The 21,372-nt window shown below is 58.3% G+C and overlaps 2 protein-coding genes across 3 annotated transcripts; both read left to right on the top strand.

Moving 5' to 3' along the window:
• Positions 1–1,697: 1,697 nt before the first annotated feature.
• PIP5KL1 (phosphatidylinositol-4-phosphate 5-kinase like 1) lies at positions 1,698–8,476 on the top strand. Its single transcript, XM_014782182.2, has 9 exons — positions 1,698–1,946; positions 3,164–3,214; positions 3,421–3,575; positions 3,794–3,918; positions 4,430–4,464; positions 4,555–4,610; positions 5,354–5,466; positions 5,755–5,908; positions 7,875–8,476. The coding sequence occupies exons 1-9, from the start codon at positions 1,710–1,712 to the stop codon at positions 8,140–8,142; spliced, it is 1,194 nt and encodes a 397-aa protein (XP_014637668.2). The 5' UTR covers positions 1,698–1,709; the 3' UTR covers positions 8,143–8,476.
• A 4,008-nt stretch (positions 8,477–12,484) lies between these two features.
• On the top strand, positions 12,485–21,035 carry ST6GALNAC4 (ST6 N-acetylgalactosaminide alpha-2,6-sialyltransferase 4). 2 transcript variants are annotated; one of them, XM_004423498.3, is made up of 6 exons: positions 12,485–12,741; positions 13,065–13,151; positions 14,604–14,789; positions 17,038–17,450; positions 19,284–19,391; positions 20,326–21,035. In XM_004423498.3, exons 2-6 carry the CDS (start codon positions 13,140–13,142, stop codon positions 20,513–20,515), a joined length of 909 nt encoding a protein of 302 aa, XP_004423555.1. In that variant the 5' UTR covers positions 12,485–12,741; positions 13,065–13,139; the 3' UTR covers positions 20,516–21,035. The 2 variants fall into 2 exon arrangements, with proteins under 2 accessions (XP_004423555.1, XP_014637667.1); XM_014782181.2 differs by having other exon boundaries at positions 12,485–12,642.
• The last annotated feature ends 337 nt before the right edge of the window (positions 21,036–21,372 follow it).

Below are 21,372 nucleotides of genomic sequence, written 5' to 3' on the forward strand. Positions count from 1 at the left end.
TAAAACAAGGTGATGTGATCAAGAATGAGAGGAGGGGATGCTCTCTAAGCAGAGGCAGGCAAGGTGATAAGATGGAATAAGGCAGATGAAAGTCTAGGGAAAAGGATTTCAAGCAGAGGGAACAGCAGCTGCAAAAGCCTGAGGTGTGAAAGTTTCGTGGCTAAGGAGCAGCGGGGAGCCCCTGTGGCCATGGGGAGGGTGTAGGGAGGAGAGTGGTTTGAGATGGGGCTGGAGAGTGGGCAGATGGGCCTGGGGCCATGGCGAGGGGTTTGGATTTTGTTCCAGTTCCATGGGAAGCCACCGGAGGCTTTAAGCATGACAGTGACATCATCCGATTTATGCTTTTAAAAGCTCACTCTGGCAGCCGTGTTCCTCCCTCTCACTCACCACTAAATCCCCGGGTCCTAGCACTGCTCCTGGCCTATAATGAGCGTTCGACACATGTGTTGAATGAATGCATGCCCCTGACTTCTTGTGTGACCTGGAGGTAGTCACTGTTCTCTCTGGATCTTAGTTTCCTCACCCAAAAGACAGTCGGTGGGAATTTCACGTCAGAATGGGTGGACGGGACTGGATTTAGGTTATCTGCCTCCCCAAGCCGCCCCGACACCCGAGTCCCCCACGCCTGGGGACCCTAACCAACGCGCAGCGGCCCCGCCCCACCCTGGACCGCGGTCCGAAGGATGCTGCAGCCCCGGGGGCGGAACCCGCAGGCGATCGCCGGCCCCCCCCGCGCGGATTGGGTGTAGCCGTGACCGGCACGGCGCGATTGGTCGGTCCTGAGGCAGGGGCGGGGCCTGGCTCCCGCAGCGGGGCCGGGGTGGCCGGGAGGCCGGGCGGCGGGGGACGAGGCCAGAGCCCAGGAAGCTGCTGCGGGGGCGATGGCCGCGCCGAGCCCGGGACCCTGCGAGGTAGGTGCGGACCCGAGAGAAGACAGGAGAGGGAAGGGTTGGGGGGCAGGATCCGGGCCTCCCCTCCCCGTGCGGCGCTGACACACCCCTATCCAAGCCCCGGAGGGGTCCTGCACTGGGCGGGGACCAGGACACGCCCCACATGGGGCAGCAGGTACGAAGGGAGGAGTCTGGCGGGTACCCCCTGAGAACTTGCTCAGTTTCCTCCTCGGGAAAACGGAGATGATAATAAAAGCTCCTCTTTCATAGGGCTGTTAGGAGGTCAAACTCTCAGCCAGTGCTGGCACATGGTGGGTGCCCACTACTAATGGGTCAGCTGCTCTGAGCTCAGCCTCGTGCTGACCCTCGGCGCTGGCCTGGAGGAACTCAGCATAGACCAGTGGAATAGATGACCGGGTCACTGGCATCAGGGCTCCTACTATCAAGGGTTCCTGTGCACGGAGCTCAAACTCAACAGTAACAACAGTTTATGCCTGCCACGAAGGAGTTGTTATAGTTCTCATTTTACAGATGAGAAAGTGAGGCACAGAAAGGCTAGGTGACTTACCTAAGGTCACACAGCCAGTGAGAGACAGTCAGTCTTGGGCCACACTCTGCCTACTGATGATAATAACTATCACTCTATTTTGGGTGCTGACTACGTGCCAGGCACTGTCTGGCTGCTCCTAAGGACACCCAGTGAGGTGGGTACTAGTATTATCCATATTTTACAATTGAGGAAACTGAGGCAGAGAGAGATGAGAGGAGGGCTCACAAGTAGCAGAGGTGGGACTCAAATGCAGATCTTTCCCCTCTGGGATGCTCACTGCTTCTCGTGCCTCCTGCCACCAGGTCCGAGCCCCCTCCCCAGAGGCTGGATGCAGAGCAGCTGCCTCGAGCTCCAGCCGCCGTGGCCTCCTCTGGCGTCTACGCGACAAGCAGTTGCGCCTAGGCCTTTTTGAGATCGACCCGGGGCATGAGCTGCACCAGATGACGTGCATGATGCAGGCAGGGCTGTGGGCTGCCACCCAGGTCTCCATGGACCACCCGCCCACGGTGAGTGGCCAGTCTGTCCCATGCACCTCTGCAGCACTGACAGCAAGACCAGACTGATGCCCTGTCCTGCTGATACTACAGGAATGGGGATCAGAGAGGGCTAGAAGGGGAGGAAGGCAGGGGCTTGGTGCAGGGAGGGAGGGAGGGACATTCTGGGGTGGGGGCTGAGGCCAGGAAGCCCAAAAGTCCAGGATGTGGTGTGGATGTGAGGAACCCCCTGACTCAGGTAGTTGCTGTGTGACTCTAGACGGGCCTCTGCCTCTCTTTGGTCCTCAGTGTCCCCATCTGTATAATGGGTGGGAGGGATTGGACTCCTTGGTCTCCGAGGCCCTCCCAGCTCTGCCAGGGTGTATGGTTGAGAAGGGACCCCACCCCCACTCCACCAGCCCAGCCCATCCTCCCTGGAGCTCAGGCTGGGGCCAGGCTGGCTCAGCAGAAAGGGTCCCCCAACTGCCAGCTCAGCAGGTGCACGGTGGGGTGAGCATGTGTGTTTGTGTGTGCACACGTGCACATAGTGTGACCACATCCCACAGGCCACGTCCTGGCACAGGGACCTGGAGGTCCAGGGAGAGTGTAAGAGTCCTCTAAATCTCATCACCTGCTGAGGATCTTACAGGGCTCCCAACACTCAGCATGGGCTCAGGATCCTGCTGGTTCAAGCCCAGGGGCCAACTGTCCAGCCTTGTTCACACTCCATCCCTCCCTTCCTCACTTCAGCCACTTGGGCCCTCCTTCCTTTCCTGGTGGCCGCCAATGCTGTTCCCACTGTTATGAGCACCCTACTCTTCCTCTCCACTACCCTTCAGACTTAGAAGTCACTTCCTTCAGGAAGCTTCTCTGATCCTGTTCCTCCCAGGCTGAGTCAGGCGGGTCCCCTGGCTTTAAGGCCATCCCTTTTCACTGGGATGGCATCTGGTGTCACTTGGCCAGCGTGTGTCTGGGCTCGTGTGCTGGGCTTGAACTCAAAGCCTGGTCCTGGGGACCCAGCAGTGGATGAGGCACACCCAAGACCTGCCCAGGTCACTCTCATCTTCCCTCCAGCTTTGAGAGGGCCAGCAACCCATCTGCCCAACTCAGGCACACCCAGAGTGATGCTTGTTTGCTGGAGGAATCAAACTGGGGGAAGGGGGCGAGGCCAGGTGCAGGACGCTTGGAGATCCTGGGGCTGGCAGTGGGGGACTGAGACTTGCCCTGAGCCCCTCTGCCCCTCCCTGTAGGGACCGCCCACTGAGGAGGATTTCTCCGAGGTCCTGACCCAGGTTCATGAGGTAGGAAGCCCATGACTGCTGCATGGAAGGGGATGTGTACCCATCTTAGCTCTCTCTCCTCAGTTTCCCCAGCTGTGCAGTGGGAGTGATGGCCCATCTCAGAGCCTTGCAGGAAGGGTGTGGTTACCCTGACCCTCCCGCACTCGGGCAACTGCACACACCTAAGCCCCTGTGGACACTCTTGGGGCTGCTCTTCTTCCCTGCAGGGCTTCGAGGTGGGCACCCTGGCTGGCCCGGTCTTCGCCCGGCTGCGGCGTTCCCTAGGCCTGGCGGAGGAGGATTATCAGGCTGCGCTGGGCCCCGGCGGCCCCTACCTGCAGTTCCTCAGCACCTCCAAGAGCAAGGCCAGCTTCTTTCTTTCGTGAGCCGGCAGCAGGGGTGGGGAAGGGGTGGGAGCGGTGTTCTGGGGTGGAGGGGACGCTTGGGGAGAGAAACAGAACCGCCAGGTCAGGGAGGGTCAGGGCCAGACAGAGGTCAGACGGAGGAGATGAGACTGAGGAGGGGTACGGGAGGGGAGAGCGGCGGTGGGGAGGCCGCTCCAGCCCGGCCGGTCAGTGACCTCTCCCTCCCGCCCCCCAGCCACGACCAGCGCTTCTTCCTGAAGACCCAGCGGCGCCACGAGGTGCAGGTGCTGCTCGCCCACCTGCCCCGCTACGTGCAGCACCTGCAGCGGCACCCACATTCGCTGCTCGCGCGCTTGCTGGGTATGCCGGCCGGGACCCGGGACTGCGGGGGCGGGGGCGGTGAAGAAGAGAGAGCCAGGAGGGCAGGGGGCCAGGGAGTGGGGGCGATTCCCAGGATGCGACCCCAGCCCAAGCCGGCTGGAGGGGAACGAACAGGAGGCGAGGCCGGCGGCGGGCACAGTTTGGTGGGGTCCTAGACCGCGGTGTAGGGGAGCGGCGGGGTCGGTGGGCGGGGCCAATATCTGGGGCGGGGCCCAAGGGGGCGGGGTTGGGATTGGACAGTCCTTGGGGGAGGGTATATAGGAGCGACCATACCTGAGGACCCGGCATCTTTGGGACTATGTCTAGAGGCGGGTGGAGTGGGGACACCGATCCAAGCAGAGGAAGGGGTCTGGGGGCGAGGCCTGGAGGGGCGGGCTCGGGGTGCGGCGGGTCTCGAGAAGGAGGTGTGGCCGGGAGCTGGGACTGGGGCGGGATGGGCCCGGGGTTGCCGAGTTTTGGGTCGCTCACCTGGCGCCCTCTCGCCTTCCAGGAGTGCACAGTCTTCGGGTCGCCCGGGGAAAGAAGGTGGGTGAGGCCGAGGCGAGGGGGCCGGGCCGGAGGGGGCGGCCGGAGGGTGAGATCCTGTCTTCCCTCACTCCCTACCCCCGTCCCCAGAAATACTTCATCATCATGCAGAGCGTCTTCTTTCCCGCCGGCCGCATCTCCGAGAGGTGAGTGGGCCCCACAGGGCCCTGACCACACCCGGAATGTGCCGCCTGAACACTCCCTGGATAGACGGCGAAACTGAGGCCCAGGGAAGAGAAGGGACGTTCCGGAAATCTGACGGGTGGGAGACAATGGTACCCTAGAGCAGCAGCTCTTGAGCACTCAGTATGCACTGGGCGCTGTGTTGAGCCATTTGCATTCATTATCTTCCATATTCCCAGGACAACACCGAGGGGTAGAGGTTATCATCATCCCCATTTTATAGATGAGAAACTGAGGAGGTGGAGGGCCACACAGCTACCATGTGAGGAGCAGGGATTCAAACCCAGCCTCCGACTGCACGTTGCCCAGACTCTGCCCACAAGCTCCCCATTAGTGCTCCCCCAGGGCCACAGACTTCCTTCTAGCCCTCCTAGTGCTGCCCTCTTGCGCTGGACCCCTGGTCTGGGACACCCGCAGGGGTGAAATGGCACCAAGAGGCAGGCACAGGCAGGAGTAAAGCCTGGGCCGGGCTTCCAGGCCTGAGTTCGAATCCCTGCTCTGCCCCTTACATACTGTGTGGTCTTGGGTGAGTCAAAGGAACTCTCTGCACCTTTTTTTGGGACAGCAGTGGAATGGGGCTGTACTGAGGATTTGAACTGTCACCCAGTGGAAACTCTTGTTTCTTAGGATTACCTTGTGAGGTTCCCTGTGTGTCTCGAGTCTGTGTAAAGCTGAAATCTGTTGCCCCCCATCTCCTGTGTCTTAGGTATGACATCAAGGGCTGTGAGGTGAGCCGCTGGGTGGAGCCGGCCCCTGAGGGCAGCCCCATCGTCCTGGTGCTGAAAGACCTCAACTTTCAGGGCAAGAGCATCAACCTGGGTGAGCCACAGGGCGGTCACTGCATGCTCTTCTCCATTCAGGGTGAAGTTAGAAGGGTGTCCTGGCACTGCCCTCTGCCTGAGTTGTTAAGAGCCCAGGTTCTGGAGTCAGGCAGAGCAGGGTTCAATTCCCACCCCCACGACTTACTAGCTAGGTGACCAAGGCTAATTACAGATGAGTTTCCTCATCTGTGAAATGGGACAGTAATGATGCCTGCTCTCCTGGAGGCCTCAGCACCTTGCCTGGCACACGATGAGAACTCAGGTGGGGGCACTGGTGCTCCGGCAGGGTCCCAGCGGAGCTGGCTCCTCCGCCAGATGGAACTGGACACCGCCTTCCTCCGGGAGCTCAACGTGCTGGATTACAGCCTCCTGATGGCCTTCCAGCGTCTCCATGAGGATGAGAGGGGCCTGGGCAGCAGCCTCATCTTCCGCACAGTCAGGTGGGCCCCCAACAGGGGCAACAGCAAGAATGAGGTGATGAGAGCATGGAAAAGACAGATGGTGAGGTGGGGGGACAGCACAGGCAAAGGCTGGGAGACTGGAAAGTGCAGTGTTTGTGTATGTGTGTGTGTGAGGGGGGTGGAGGAGTGGCTGGTGAAGCCTGGCTGGCAGGGGTAGTGGGCACAGGTGGACCACAGCAGAGGAAAGAATAGATGAGATCCAGTTGGACAAGGGCTTCAATGCTGATTTGAAAATTCTGCCCATTTTCCAGAAGGGGATGCAGAGGCACTAAAGGTTTCCGATCTATTTAATTTTTGCCTTAGAAAGAGCCCTTGCCCCTTAACTCTGTCATTCCACTTCTAGAACCCTGAGTTTATCACCACTGGCACCATCATCACGTTGGGATGGTTGTGGCTTGGGCAGAATCCATGGTAATGGCTCCCCACACAGCTTGTGGCTGGGCTGGACACGTCCTGACCAGATGGTGGAATGCCTGCCACAGGGCACAGAGCCCCGCAAGTCTGCCCATCCAAGCTAGGTCAGCTTCTCCCTTGCCCTCTACCGGTACCCAGCCGGTGTCTAGATCATGGCTGTCATTCAGCCCATGAGCCTGAGTGTGCGTATGATGGTTGTTGTCATGTTGAAATATTTCCATACTGGCTGGTAAATAGCCACTGTCCCAGCCCCAGCTCCACCCAGTTCCAAGCCTCTCATTCAGAAAAGACCCCCTACCACCTCTCCATCATCCATGTTTTTTTTTTTTTTTTTTTTTTTAAAGATTTATTTATTTATTTTCACCCCAAAGCCCCAGTAGATAGTTGTATGTCATAGTTGCAGAGCTTTCTAGTTGCCGTATGTGGGACGCGGCCTCAGCGTAGCCGGAGAAGCGGTGCGTCGGTGTGCGCCCGGGATCCGAACCCGGGCCGCCAGCATCAGAGAGCACGCACTTAACCGCTAAGCCACAGGGCCGGCCTCCATCATCCATGTTAACGCTGGCACCGCAGAGGGTACCAGCGCCTTGGGGGGTGGGGGGGGCTCCCACACCACTGGGTTCTGATTGGGCAATGTCTGGGCGGGGCTTGTCTCTCATTGGCTTATTTCCCTGGGCAGGGCAAGAATAAAATCCCTCATGGAACAACTCCAACCCCCCACCTCCTTCCCACTCCCAGAAGGACAAAGTTAGGGAATTGAACTTGCTTCCAGCTGGGACTGGGGACCCAGCCAAAAGCATCTTCTGATTTGGAATACATTTTGACGCAAAAAACACACACCATCTGCAAAATGGAGTTAGACTTTGTTCACAAGGTTTCAGCTCTGCCACTCTGAAACTTCCAGAGTTGGACGACCCCAAACAGAAGTTTAGAAAATACCGAAATACCAGACTTACTCAAAGTGATGTGGCATATATAAGTGCAGAGCCAGGGTCTGTGTGACCCAAATGCTTTAGACCAGCACTACCTGATAAAAGTGCAATGGGAACCTCACGTGCAGTTTTAAATTTTCTAGTAATGTCTTTTAAAAAGTAAAAAGAAGCAGGTCAAAATAATTTCAATAATTTATTTTATTTAGTCAATACATCCAAAATTTTATCGTTTCATCATCTAATCAATATAAACCTTTATGAATATGTTACATTCTTTCTCTCATTCTGTCTTGGAAATTCACTATGTATTTTACACTTCAGTGCATCTCAGTTGGGACTGGCCACATTCAAGTGCTCAATGGCCACATGTGGCTAGTGGCTACATATCGGATAGTGCAGCTCTCGACCGTTAACTACCCTTTACTGAGCCTCCCAGTCTATCTGCCCTCACAGCCTGGCCTGGCGCACAGGCTTGGGAATGAGGGAAGGAAGCGCAGGGGCAGCGCAGAGCGCCGCCCAGGGGCAGCCTGGCCACGCTTGCAGGGTCCATTGGCTGGGCCCCCTGGAGGAGGCGGTAGCCTCACCCTGTTGTCGGCCCCTAGGTCTGTGCGAGGGGTCCAGAGCCCGGAGCAGTCGGGAGCCCAGAACCGCCGGCTGCTGCCCGACGCCCCCAACGCCCTGCACATCCTGGACGGGCCGGAGCAACGCTATTTCCTGGGCCTCGTGGACCTCGTCACGGTCTACGGGCTCCGCAAGCGGCTGGAGCACCTGTGGAAGACCCTGCGCTACCCGGGCCGGACCTTCTCCACAGTCAGCCCGGCTTGCTACGCCCGTCGCCTCTGCCAGTGGGTGGAGGCGCACACCGAGTGACCGGCGCCGGGGCCCGCTCTCCCCGTCCGGACAATGGGCGCACGCCGGGAACGCCAGTTCCAGCCTGGCGCGGGCAGCGGGTTGGGCTCCCCTCGCCTGCTGTTCCTCCCGTTCGCCTCCAGAGGGCGGTCTCCCCTAACTAATACGATGGCAACACAGCCTCCTTCGATGGTGATGCTGTGCCCGGCGTTGTGCCAGGGACTCCCCTACATTAGCTCATTTAATCCTCAAAAAATGCTGTTATTCTCTTTTTACAGACCATGAAATGGAGGCTCAGGGGGTGAAGGGACTGAGATCATTCAGCAATAAAAGCTGGAACCAGGACTCAACTATGCCTTTTGGAGTCAGGAACCTGTATTATTACCCACCAGCTCCTGCAGCCCCGGCCCCATGCTCTGGGGAAGGGGGGAGGCAGAAGGCTCCAGCCCAGCCCCCTTGTCGTCCAGATGGGAAAACTGAGGCCCAGAGACTTTAAGGGGCTTATGCACGGGTAAGTGGCAAGGCCAGCCCGAGAACCCTGGCCTCCCAACCCCTTGGCCCTGACTCAAGCAGGGTCCCCTGGCCTCCAACTGGGGTGGCCCCCTTGCTCCTGCTCCTCTATGGATGCAAGTGGAAGAAGGTAGGGTATTGGGGGGTCCTTCAGCTCTGGGAGTCACTATGTTGAGGTCCACTATTGGTCTTGAGTAAGCTCTGCCCTCCTCTGGGAGTCTCTTTTCACATCTGTGAAATGGGGGCAGGGGTTGGTGGTCAGACCAAGGGCTCTGGCTGCACAGACATCACTGGGAGCAGAGCAGAGAAGCAAAGTGGCTGCACGGCCCCTGATCATTCCTTCTCCCTCCTCCAGGAAACTCCAGCCTGGCCTCTGACCCCCGTCCAATCGGACCATGCCCAAGCCGGCCTTTCCTCTAGTGCTTCTCTGGGGCTTGGCTGTGTGACCAGGGCAAGGTGCTAAACCTCTCTGTGCCTCAATGGTCTATCTGTAAAATGGAAAGGATGAAAGTGGACCTCATTAACTCATTAAATATTTATTGAGCACCTGCTATGTGACAGGCCCTCTGCCGGGCGCTGGGGACCTGGGGGTGGAGCAAGATGCACAGATGCCACCTTCACAGAACTCACAGTCTGGGGGCGGGGGCAGTGACAAAGCAACCTGGGGTGACACAGCCTTGTGAAGGAGCATGGGGCCACGGAGCTCCGGCAAGGGGCCCCCAGCTACTTATCTGATGGGAGCAGGGCTCTAACCTCTAAGCTGAGACCAGAAGAGTACGATGCAGCCCTGGGAGGGTTCCAGGTCGAGGGCACAGCAAAGGTCTCGGGTGAGGGGAGCCTGGCATCTGAGAGAAAGAAACATTTCACTGTGGTCGGAGTTCAGAGTGGGAGGGGACAGTGTGGTGGTGGGGCCTTTGTGGGCCAGGAGCTGCCCCCGAGGACTGGATGACCCCAGACCTTGGGAAAGCCGCTCAGCTACACCAAACACCGCCGTTTCTTTGGCCTTCAGAGAAAATGAAGAAAAATAGCTGATGGGGAAGCGGGGGGGGGGGGGGGGGGCTTATGCTGCAGGGCTGGAGTGGGGTTCCTGGAAAATGGACTATTGACATCTCCCCTAGTTGTCTCGGTGATCTTGGGTGATTACTCAGGCTCTCTGAGCTGGCACAAGCCAAGGAGAATTTCTTGTGGCTCAGCAGGAAGTTGGCACATAGGGTGTGTTAAGCTCATCACTCAATAGGTAGGGGGGTGGGGGTGGAAACTCTGTGGTGGGAGGAAGCTTGGCAGGACCCGGGCTTTGGGCCTCTGTTTCCCTGGGCTCTGGATCCGACAGGGCTGAGTCAGAGCTCCAGAGTCCCGCGCTCACAGAAGGGGAGGGCTCAGCCTCACCCCTTTGGGTCTCTGGCAACAGGCTGAGCGGAGGCCTGAGGCCGGAGAGGGAAGTGACTCGTCCAGGATCTCACAGGGCCCAGGACTCCTGGCTCTCCTAACTCGCTCATTCAGCAGACGTTATCTAGCCCCCAGGGTATGCCGGGCACTGTGCAGGTGCTCGGAAGGCCTGACTGCCCACACAGAGCTTAGAGTCCAGCGGGTGGGTGGACCGTAAACAAGAAAACCAGTTAACACACGGGGTGATTTCAGAGTGTGGCAAGTACTATGACAAAGATAAATCAAGGCGGGACTAGAGGGATGGGGGTGCAGTGTTGGACAGGGTGTTTGGAGGGGGCCTTTCTGAGGAGGTGACATTTGAGTTGAATGACAAGGAGCCAGCCACGTGAATAGAGCAGTCCAGGGAGAGGATACCGCAAGCGCAAAGGTCCTGAGGTAGGAATGAGCTTAATGTGATTGGGGGCCGGAAGGGTGGCCAGGGTGGGCGGACGGTGATTAAGAAGGATGCAGGAGGGGCCGGCCCGGTAGCGTAGTGGTTAAGTTGGTGTGCTCTGCTTCGTAGGCCCGGGGTTCGCAGGTTCGTATCCCCGGCGTGGACCTACGCACTGCTCATTAAACCATGCTGTGGTGGCATCCCACATACAAAATAGAGGAGGATGGGCACGGATGTGAGCTCAGGGCCAGTCTTCCTCAAGCAAAAAGAGGCAGATTGGCACAGATATTAGCTCAGGGCCAATCCTCCTCACACACACACAAAAAATCGCAGCAAAAAAAAAAAAAAAAGTAGGCAGGAGTTCAGACTGCGCAGGGCCTTGAGGTCAGGGTAAGGAAAGTGGGCTTTTGCTAAAACCAAAAAGAAGAGCTACATCCGAGGCTGCGGGACTCTCCAGTGTCAATCCCACTGTGGATGTTTGATCCTCATCTGCTCTGGGAGCCTGGGACATTGGGGCATGCCCCTGTCTCCATGTGGCCCTAGTAAGGAGGGAGTTGCCCCTCCGGGCAAGGACTTGTCATCTCACCAGCCACTGTGGGTGATGGATGAATCCACAGGGCACTTCTCACCATCATCCCCTGGGGCTGGGTCTATGAGGAGAGAGACGTGAAGGATGAGGACGCGGGGGAGGCCAGAAGGGCTCTGGCTTTGGGGACCCACCGTGTGCCTTGCCTGGTGTAAAAGGGGACCCATGAAACAGACTGAACTTGGACCACTACCCTTGAGGCTGCCCAGCCTGGGGTGGGGGAGACAAGGAGGGTTTCTGCTCAAAGGAGGCCCTGGGGACAGGGCCGTGTGGGCAATGCCCTTCCCCGCCCCCCAATGGGATAGGGAGAGGCATGGAGACCAGATCACCAGCCTGGGGACTTGGCTTTGCCCCCGGAGCAAGGTAGCCTCGGAGAATTGCTGAGCCAAGTGTGGATGCCCCAACATGGGTACGCTGGCGTGTGCCCACACCAGAAGCCCTGAGAGAAAGGAAAATAGAGTTTGAAATGGGGCCAGAGCAGGGACCCAGGCTGGTTCCCAGGCCAGGGAGGTGGGTGTGGTGTGGGTGGTAAGATGACCTTTCTGGCCCAGGCAGCATTTTGTAAAAAACCCCTTTAGAGGGGAAGTATGCTCTCACTTCACCACACCCACCCCTCCCTCCTGCCCCACATCTGCCCCTTCAACTCTTTCTGGCCCGAGTTTGAAATCCCTGAGGGACCCCATCTGAGCCTTCCAATGGGACACATTTCAGCAATCCAGAGGGGCCCTGGACTGAGTTGGCTTGGATTTGGAGGACACTTTGGGGCATTTGGGGGGTGAAAGTAGGTGGTCAGAGCCCCAGCTCTGGAGTGAGACTGCCCAGGGTTCGAATCTTGCCTGGGTCTGCCATGAGCTGCCCCTACAATCTCTTATGGGGCTGTAGGTGCTGTTATTAACCCCACTTCATGGAGGAGAAAAACTGAGGCTCGAGTGAAGGTCACACGGCCAGGGAGAGCCCAGGTAGGGTTGCCAGAGAAAATATAGGACGCCCAGTGAAACTGGAATTTCAGATTTTTAATATAATTATTCGTTATCTGAAATTCCAATATAACTGCGCGTCCTGTATCTTACTTGCTAAATCTGGCAACCCTACCAGCTTGAAACCCAGGGCTGCCCGACACCCAAGTCCCTGCTTAATTTTCTTACCCACCCCCCAATTTCAGAAAAGGAGAAACTCAAGTCCCGACGGCCAGGCAGCCAGGCGCAGTGGTTCCGACCTAGGTCTTTCCTCTACAGGCCGCCCAACCCCCGCGGGAGCTTGGGAGAAACGTAGGAGCGCGGAAAAGGGTAGACGCTCGCTCTCAGTCCCCGCCCCCGGCTGCTGAGGCCCCGCCCCCGGCCCTCACCCCGAGGCCTCTCCTCCTGCCACGCACGTCCCTCCCCCGCCGCGCAGGCCCGCCCCGGGCGCGCCGGTCCCCTCCCCGCCCCGGCAGACCCCGCCCCCGCCGCAGGCCGCGCACGTTCGACTTCCCGCCTCCAGAAGCTGCGGCGGCCGCGCCGTCTCCGCCCCGGGGCACCGGCTTCCAGTCCGGCCCGCCCGTCCCGCGGGCCATGGAGCTCCGAGCAACGAATCGAGAGCAGCCGGCGCGCCCCAACCTGTCCGCCCGGTTAGCGTCCGGGGAGGGGGCGGTGGAATCTGGGAGAGGGGTGGAAATCCCCGGTCCCCTCCCGCCCCAGGCCTCTCCATTCGTCCCGCGGGCAGTGAGGTAGGAGGGATGCGGTGGGAGTCAGCGCTCCTGGTTCTGTCCGACCCAGACTCGATGGGTGACCTTGAGCCGAGGGCTCTCCTCCCTGCCTCTCCTTCCCCCTCTGCGCAATGGGGGTTGGATTGGTGGGAGATTTCCCAGAGGTCACCATTCCAGCTCCTTTAGGATGGGGATAGTGCTGCCCGATGTTTGGGGACTTTAAGGTGTTTGATTCCCAGAAGCCATCTGCCTTGACCCCGGCTTGTACCCTCCCCTGCCTCAGTTTCCCTGAGCAGTTTCCTCGGAGGCCTGGGACCCAGCTCTGAGTTTCTGGGTCTTGGCAGGTTCCCGGCTCCCGCCCCTTCTCAGCCCGAGCCCTGGAGACAGCAGCCCCCTGGCTGCTGAGCAGCAGCGACAGCATGAAGGCTCCGGTAAGTAGCGGAAGGAGGAAGGCTCGCTGGGGATTTAGAGGTGGCTTCAGGCACAGCAGTCTCAGTAGCCTCTTCCACCCCACAACTGACTGTCACTTCTGCCCCCACTGCTCCTGAGCTGACGAGAAGGGCATACTGGCCTCAAAGTCCAGCCCTGATCTGGCAGACTGTGTGGCCCCAGGCAAGTGGCCTTCCCTCTCTGGTTTCAGTGCCTTGCCCCTCCCCTTGTAAAATGGAGATAATAGTACTACCTCCTGTGAGCATCCCCGAGGTCCCCCAGGTGAGGCGCCTACCTGGGTGTGGGATATGGTGTGCAAGTTCAGTCAACTGCTCTTGACTTTATTCAGGAGCCCTGTGGTTGTGGGAGAGCCCTGGATGTTGGAGAGAGTCAACCACAACTGCCTGAATCAAGGTCTCTGGGTCCCTGTGGGCAGGGGAGCAGATGCCAGGCAGAGCCTGAGGCCTCAGGGGCAGAACCCCTCCCCCGCACAGCTGGCCACACAGAGATTTATTTTTAGAAGCTGATACACTTGTGGGCAGAAAAGTGTGGGCCTCTGGCAGGATATGCCTGGGAGGGATGGGGGGGCTGCTTTCCCATTTCTCGTTTTCAAAGAGCCTCAGCCAGCTGCTAGGTGGTTCTGAGGGGCACCAGGGACCTGTGCCTTGGGCAGAGAGACACAGGTGGTAACCAGGTCCAGCACACGATAGCAGCCCCGGGTTGTGTTCCCCAGCAGGCAGCCCCTCCTTGAAGGCTTGGTGGGGGCGTTCACTAGGTCTGCCAGCAGAGTCAGCCACAGGTTGGGCCCAGGCCAATGGGTCAGGAGGGCTTCCTGGTTGCAATGGCCTTTGGCACTTGGTTTCTGGAGGTGGCAGCCTCTGGGCAGCAGATTTCAATTATTGAAACCAGTTCTTGAATGATGTTTCCCTCACATCCCCTCCTGCCGTCCTCTTTACTCACCCGAACTGCTGACCCAGGTCGTGATCGTTAGCCAGGAGGATGGCCACTGAGTCAGCAGGGGGAGGGGACGGGGGATGGGCATACTGGCAGCCTCAGTAGTCCAGGGTCTGAAGGGGGCTGGTTGCCCTTCTGATGGGTCACTCTCCTGTCTTCATGTGCACAGCTCTTTACAGTATACAGAGCACTTTGACCACTGTCCTCACAGTAAGCTCGCACTGCGGGTGTTATCGGGAGGAGCAGACGGGCCCAGAGAGGTGGAGAGTCCTAGCCAAGGCTGCACAGTGCACCCAGGCTTCTGGTTATGAACGTGAAGCCCCACCATACTGCTCTCTTATCAGGTGGCCTTGAGCTACACACTTCGCTCCAAATTGGTTTCCTTATCTCCAGGGCCTCCCATGCCCTGAGCCCATGAGGCTGGGGTGCAGCCCCCGCTGCGAAGCCTCTAGGAGCCTCAGGCACCCCCACCCCCACCCCATGACCGCTGTCTCCCCCAGGGCCGGCTCCTGCTTGTCATCCTGTGCTCCTTGGGCTTCTCCGCCGTCTACATCCTTCTGTGCTGCTGGGCCTGCCTGCCGTTCTGCCTGGCCTCCTGCCTGGACCCCCACCTCTCTACCAACTTCAGGCCCACCATGCCAGGGCCCCTGCACTTCAGTGGCTATAGCAGCGTGCCAGATGGGAAGGTGAGTCTTCTGAGCAACATGTCAAGGGCAGGTTCAGCCAAGACTGCCAGCCTGCCCCCCCCAACTCTGTGACAGGTAGTAAGAACTGGGCTCATGCCAGGCCAACCTGGACCCCCGGCTTGGCTACTCTGCTCACCAGCTGTGTGATGTTGACCAGTCACTTGTCCTCTCTGAGCCCCAAGTTCTAAGAGGAAATATTCAACAGATATTGCCTGGCTGATCTCAACTGGGTACAGGGGATAAAAAAGGTGAGACAGGGTAGCTGGCCACCTGGAGCTCCCAGTCCAGTGGGGGAGACAGACACCATCACATGGTGAGGATAGGTGCGTTCTGTGCATCTTTAGATTTCTAAACTGTCTACACAGACAATGCATTCATTCAACAAGTGTGTATTTGGTGTGTTGGGCATGTCCTGCCTTGTGCTGATCACTTCTGGGAATAAAGATGACACAGATAAAAGTCATGTCAAGCCCAGAGCGCTCTCTCTCATGGGGACACAGGGACATGGGAGCCCAGGGGTGACGAGGCAGCTGTGGCCCCTGCCCCACGGCGCCCACCTCCCCATGCTTGCTCTGCCGGGTGCACTTCAGAGCACTTTCCACCCATCACCCTGATTTCAGGGGCCGCACATGGCAGGTTTCTCAAAGGCTTCCCGCGTTGATACCCAGGCAGAAAGCTCCCAGTTCTGAGTTGGATGGCTTTCTGCGTGTTGGTCAGAGGGAGGTGCACTCAGGGCCCCTGGCTTGGAGAAGACCTATTTCAAGTCTTCATTCCTCTGAGTCACTTGCCTCCTCATCTGTAAAAGACGATCAATGCAGTTTCTGCCTCTGTCCAGCTAGATGATTCACGGACAGTGTTCAGATCAGGTGCTGTATAAATATTTGATCAGGATGCAGAAACAACTGTTGCTGGGGGGAGTGCAGCAAGCTTGAGGGCCCCAGGTTTGGCCAGGTGGGACAAAGGGCGGGGTGGGCAGGGTGGATCCTATTCCGTCTTCCGTGCTGGTGGCCAGTGTTCATTTCAGACACTCAGAGGACATGGGCCCAGGGTGGCCAGATCCTCTGTTTTCTTTTTAAGAAAAGTGGGAGATCCAAGTTTTCAATGTCAAAAGGACTGATTTAATAAACTAGGGATTCATTAAATATTTTAAAGACCTTGTGCGGGACAAGCAGAACACCTCCTGGGGCCAGCGGCGACCTCGGATCTGAACAGACTCCAGGTGTCAGGAGAGGCTCACACTGAGGGCAGAATAAGGAAGTCTTGTTTTTCATTGCTGGGGTGTGGAAAATGAGCCTACGAGTCCTTAAATCAAGATTATGTCAGATAAAAATGTCCCTGAGTGGGGTACGACAGTGTGTCTTTTATTGATTGGAATTAATGTTCCCACATCCTTTACAGGCCTCCCCCAGGAGGGCTCAGAGGCATGGGGTGGGGAGCAAGTCCTTTTCTGGGAGCCTTGGCCCCTGACTCCCAGTGAAGATTTGCAGGCTTTTTGGCTGAGCTTCCGCCTCTTGGGGGACAAGGAGATGGGAGTTGGGCCCTCACTGTGCCCTAGGTCTGTGCCCATCACTCTCCTGGCATTTTTAATTGAATCCTCACAACCTGGTCAAGTAGATACTGTTTTCATCCCCATTGTACAGATGAGGGAATTGAGGCTCAGAGAGGCAAAGTGACCTGCCTAAGGCCACACAGCTAGGAAGGGGCAGCGCCAGGATTCAGGCTCAGGACCAGAGGTTCCCAGCCCTGTCCTGGGCACTAAAGACTCTGCTTTTACTTGTAGATTGGGCACAACCTCCACTCACAACGTGAGTGGGGCTGGGGCAGAGGAGGGAGTGATTCTGAAGAGCTGAGGTTCATGATTACTTAACAAACACATTTATGACACCTGGTCTTTGCCAGGTGCTGCTGTAAGTGCTTTGTAAATATTTGCTCATGGAACCGAATAAGGAACCCATGAGGTAGGGCCTTTTAGGTCCTCAGCAACAGGGACAAGGGCCACGGATATGGCTGATGAGGAAGCACGGGGCTCTGAACACAGAATCTTAGCTCTGCCACTTGCTCTCCGTATAACCTTGGGAAAGTCACTCCACCTGCCGAACCTTAGTTTCCTTATCTGCAAAATGGGTTGATAAAGTACTTGGAGCTGATATAGGGGTCATGAGGGGTCAGTAGGTGGTATTGGGTGGAGGAGCAGGGGCTGGAAGCTTTGTGCCCATGCCTTTCTCTCCCTATCTCCCTCCCCCTGCAGCCGCTAGTCCGAGAACCGTGCCGCAGCTGTGCCGTGGTGTCCAGCTCCGGCCAGATGCTGGGCTCGGGCCTGGGCGCTGAGATTGATGGTGCTGAGTGCGTGCTGCGCATGAACCAGGCGCCCACTGTGGGCTTTGAGGCAGACGTGGGCCGGCGCAGCACCCTGCGCGTGATCTCGCACACAAGCGTGCCACTGCTGCTGCGCAACTACTCACACTACTTCCAGCAGGCCCGCGACACGCTCTACGTGGTGTGGGGCCAGGGCAGGCACATGGACCGGGCGCTCGGTGGCCGCACCTACCGCATGCTGCTGCAGCTCACCCAGATGTACCCGGGCCTGCAGGTGTTCACCTTCACCGAGCGCATGATGGCGTACTGCGACCAGGTCTTCCAGGACGAGACGGGCAAGAACCGGTGAGCCTGGGGCTGCCTTCTTGAGGAGCTTCTTATCCATCGCTGGTCTGCCTCATCAGGCGCTGGCGGTCAGCAGTGATGGAAGCAGACTGGTCCTGCCCTCCACTGGGGGGCAGGAATCAGAGGGCCTGTCCTTCATCAGATCGTCACATAGATCAGGTGTCCCAAATGGTGGTGAGGGGCATTCGGCCTTGGGAGCACAGGATGGGGAGCACTGCCCAGCGTGGGGCCGTGTCAGGGAGCTCTTCCCTCTGGAGGGGGTGCTTTGAGATCTGAACTGGTCTCTGACATCCCTTCCAGGTAATAAAGGTCACAATTATAGTACTAACAGCCCTCTTCATGCACCAGGCACTGGGTTAAGCACTCTGCATTCAAGATCTCATCCCACACCCAAGAGAGCACTCCAACTCCTGCCGGCCTCCTCCTCCTCCGCACGCCGGCTCCCCCCCAACCTCCCCAGCTCCAGAAACAGCCGCCAGCCTCCAGTTTTCCCAGCCAAGCACTTGGGCTTTGCCCCCAACTCCCCTCGTTCCATTACCTACCACATATTATGGGCTCTTGAATCTTCTTCTCTGCTCACGGGTGCCACCTTGACCGAAGCCACCATCCTCCGCCACCCTTGTGCCACCCCTCACTGCCACCCTCACCCCCCCACAGTCTGAGCGCCAGTCGCCCCAGTGAATTCATCCCATCAGTTGCCTGCCCTCAACCCTCCAGCAGCTTCACTTCACATGGAGAATAAAGTCCAGACTCACACCTCCTCCCCTTACCTGGCCGGCAAGCCTTGTATGATCTGGCCCCTGCCTGCCTCTGTGACCTAGCCTCCCTTCACTCACCCTCCTGCAGCCACACTGGCTGTCGGGGCTTCCTCAGTCATCCACACTGGTTCTCACCTGCAGGCCTTCACACATGGCATTCCTTCCGCCTGGAGAGTTCTGCCCCCAAATCGCCCCATGACTGACTCCTTCTTGCCGTTGAGGTCTGGATAGAATGTCACCTCAGAGAATCCCTCCCTGACCACCCCATCTGAAGGAGCACCTCCCCCCTGACAGTCTTTATCCCATTCCTTTTGTTTCCTGTGTTCTCAGCTGTGCCCTTCCTTAAGAACTGGTGTTCCTGGGTGTGGTGGGTTCCTGGCCAGCACAGGGCCTGGGAGGGGCTCGGTTTGAATGAATGAACCACCCCATAACCCCTGTATAGAGGTGGAGGTGACTGGCCCTCAGCTGGGAGAGTAACCAGTGCTAGTGCTTTGAGAGCGTTGAGGCCTGGGGTGGCCACACAGTCCCTTGCTCCAGGTTGGGTGTGGGGCATGGGGGTGCTGGGCTGACAGTGTTCCTTCCCCATAACCACCTACAATTATCCCCATTTCACAGATGGGTCACTGAGGCTCAGAGAGGTTCATGAGCAAACCTGATACCCCAGAGCAGATTCAGGGTTCGAATCAAAGACCACTGGACTCCAGATAGCTCTCTTCCCCACTTTCAACCACTGTCTCCCCAAGCTAGGTCCCTTAGATCCGGAGAAGATGTGGCCAGGGCCCCATGCCATCACCCGGGGGGTTTGCTCAAGCCCTGCGTGGGTGGTAGGGTGTTGAACAGACCTGGGTTTGCATCCAGCCCCACCTCTTGCCCACAGCTGACCGTGGGCTGGCTCTGTCCGCTCCCCACCCTCCCTCAGGGCCCCCTCTCTAGGGGTCCAGGTGAGGGCCCCTCGGCTGGGAGGGTAACCAGTGCTCTGCCTTGAGAGAGCTGAGGCTGAGGCTACCGCACAGCCCCTTGCTCCAGGTTGAGTGGGGGCAGCGGCCCAGCTGACTGCGTTTCCCCTCCCTGCCAGGAGACAGTCAGGCTCCTTTCTCAGCACTGGCTGGTTCACCATGATCCTCGCCCTGGAGCTCTGCGAGGAGATCGTGGTCTACGGGATGGTCAGCGACAGCTACTGCAGGTCAGGCCAGCCCGGCCCTGGGCAGGAGGGGACCTGGGGAGGCCGGAAGGACTGTGGGCTCCCTGCCCAGGCCTCCCACCAGGGGATCTAGGAGCTGTGGGGCGCAGGGTGTGTGGGCTTCCCGGTGGGTGGCTGGGGCACAGACACCCCTCGAGCCCAGTGCCCAGTGAGAAAGGATTCAGCCTCCGCTCTGCCAGTGTGGTCCTGGACAGGTCACACCGCCTCCCAGGGCCTCCATGTCCTCGTGTGTAAAGAAAATAACATACCTTCCTCAGAAGATTGTGGAAACATTTAGAGAGAATAATCTCCCAAGTGGTTACCACAACACTGGGGCTGATATATGTGTCAGTGATGTATTACATTTCCTTTTGATATTATTATATTTCAATAGTATTGTAACAAGTTCAGAAAGGGTCCCACATCTTCACCCTCTGTTCTTTTTGGAAGCTGTTTGTTGAGCACATGGGTGAGATGGCAGGAACCAGTGTGCCCTCTGCCATGGCACCTGGCCAGGCCTCCAGCGTGCACAGTGCCAATGAGTAGGTGGGCATGCAGGGCTGGCAGCCCTGTACCACGGGGAATGAGGATCCCTCACTGTGAGCCCACCACCAGCAAGGTGCTGTGCAGTCTTCATCTTTTTTGACCTAAGGACTCAGCCTAGAAGGTGGATCTCACCAACCCCATTTTGCAGATGGGTTAGAGGCTCATGGGGTCCATCTCTGGCCTAGAGTCAACTGGCTTGCCAGAGGCGGAATCAGGGCTCAAAGCTTGGCCTTTGGGATCTGCAGCCTGCCCTGCTCCTCCCGTCTGTCCTGGCCTACGCTGGGACCAGGCATGGGCTCCGTGGGCCCGTCGTACCTGATGAGGGGGGCAGGGTCTGGCGGGAGGCGGGCAAGTTCTGGTGCCCCACACCTGTCCCTGTTCCCCTTCGCAGGGAGGAGAGCCACCCGTCGGTGCCTTACCACTACTTCGAGAAGGGTCGGCTGGACGAGTGTCAGATGTACCTGGCACACGAGCGGGCGCCCCGCAGCGCCCACCGCTTCATCACTGAGAAGGCCGTGTTCTCCCGCTGGGCCAAGCAGAGGCCCATCGTGTTCGCCCACCCGTCCTGGAGGACCCAGTAGCACCACCACCCAGCCGGCCACAATGCCTTCACGGGGCCTCCGTTCCATCCACACTCCACCAAAAACATTTAATTTATGGATCCTGCCACATGCCACGTGGACCTGCGTCCCTTCCTGCCCAACCCTGGGGACACTTGGAGCCATCGCAGGCCTCCGGACTTAGCGGGGAGAAGAGGGAGGCCTTGACGACCTTTATACCCTCCTCCCCACCCCCTCTCCCTCAGTAATTGAATCTTCATTTTGGGGTTCATCCCACTTCTGGGTCTGTCCAGTGGCCTTTGCCCCTGGGGCTGATGGCCCGCGACTCACCAGCATCATGACCTTCGACCTTGCACCAGCCCTCGTCCTCCCTCTCCATACCCCTCCCCGCCGCCACCCGCCTTTGGTGCCACACTTCCTGGGCTGGTTGTCCGCTCAGGGCAACCTAGAGCTTGGGGTTTGTTAGGCGAAGGAGTCTTTGTACTGTGACTGCCAGGGCCACCTCTGGAGTGTACGGGTAAACGTGTTTTCTGGAAGCCTATCTCAAGTGTGGTCACATGTCTGAGGGTGGGGATTGGGGCTCCTCTCCCTGACACAAACCCATAAACTGTTGATTTGAGGGCAGGCTGAGTCCTGGGGTCCCTCCCCAGACCCACAGCTGGCTGGGCTTCTGGCCATTTAATCTGCCTGCGTGTTTCTTTCCCAAGAGCCTACCCTATTCCCCACCAGGTCAGGGAGTCTGGCCCCTGGCTGCACTCGGCCCAGGAAATGCCCAACTCAGAGGTTTCCATGGGAGCGACCACCACCCTGTACCCAGTGGGAGGGGAATCTGGGGCCAGGGAGGAAACGACTCGGGGTGGGAAGGAAATTCCTCCACC

The sequence above is a fragment of the Ceratotherium simum genome, chromosome 29, assembly GCF_057802395.1.
Source record: "Ceratotherium simum simum isolate JZ-2026a chromosome 29, ASM5780239v1, whole genome shotgun sequence".
NCBI lineage: Eukaryota > Metazoa > Chordata > Mammalia > Perissodactyla > Rhinocerotidae > Ceratotherium > Ceratotherium simum.

Excerpts from the sequence above, each read along its gene's own strand:
- PIP5KL1 (XM_014782182.2), top strand. The coding sequence starts at position 1,710 with ATGCTCACTGCTTCTCGTGCCTCCTGCCACCAGGTCCGAGCCCCCTCC. Across the intron at positions 4,611-5,353 it reads GCCGGCCGCATCTCCGAGAG|GTATGACATCAAGGGCTGTG; the intron begins GTGAGTGGGCCC and ends CCTGTGTCTTAG. Across the intron at positions 5,909-7,874 it reads CTCATCTTCCGCACAGTCAG|GTCTGTGCGAGGGGTCCAGA; the intron begins GTGGGCCCCCAA and ends GTCGGCCCCTAG.
- ST6GALNAC4 (XM_004423498.3), top strand. Across the intron at positions 14,790-17,037 it reads GCAGCGTGCCAGATGGGAAG|CCGCTAGTCCGAGAACCGTG; the intron begins GTGAGTCTTCTG and ends CTCCCCCTGCAG. Across the intron at positions 19,392-20,325 it reads GTCAGCGACAGCTACTGCAG|GGAGGAGAGCCACCCGTCGG; the intron begins GTCAGGCCAGCC and ends TCCCCTTCGCAG.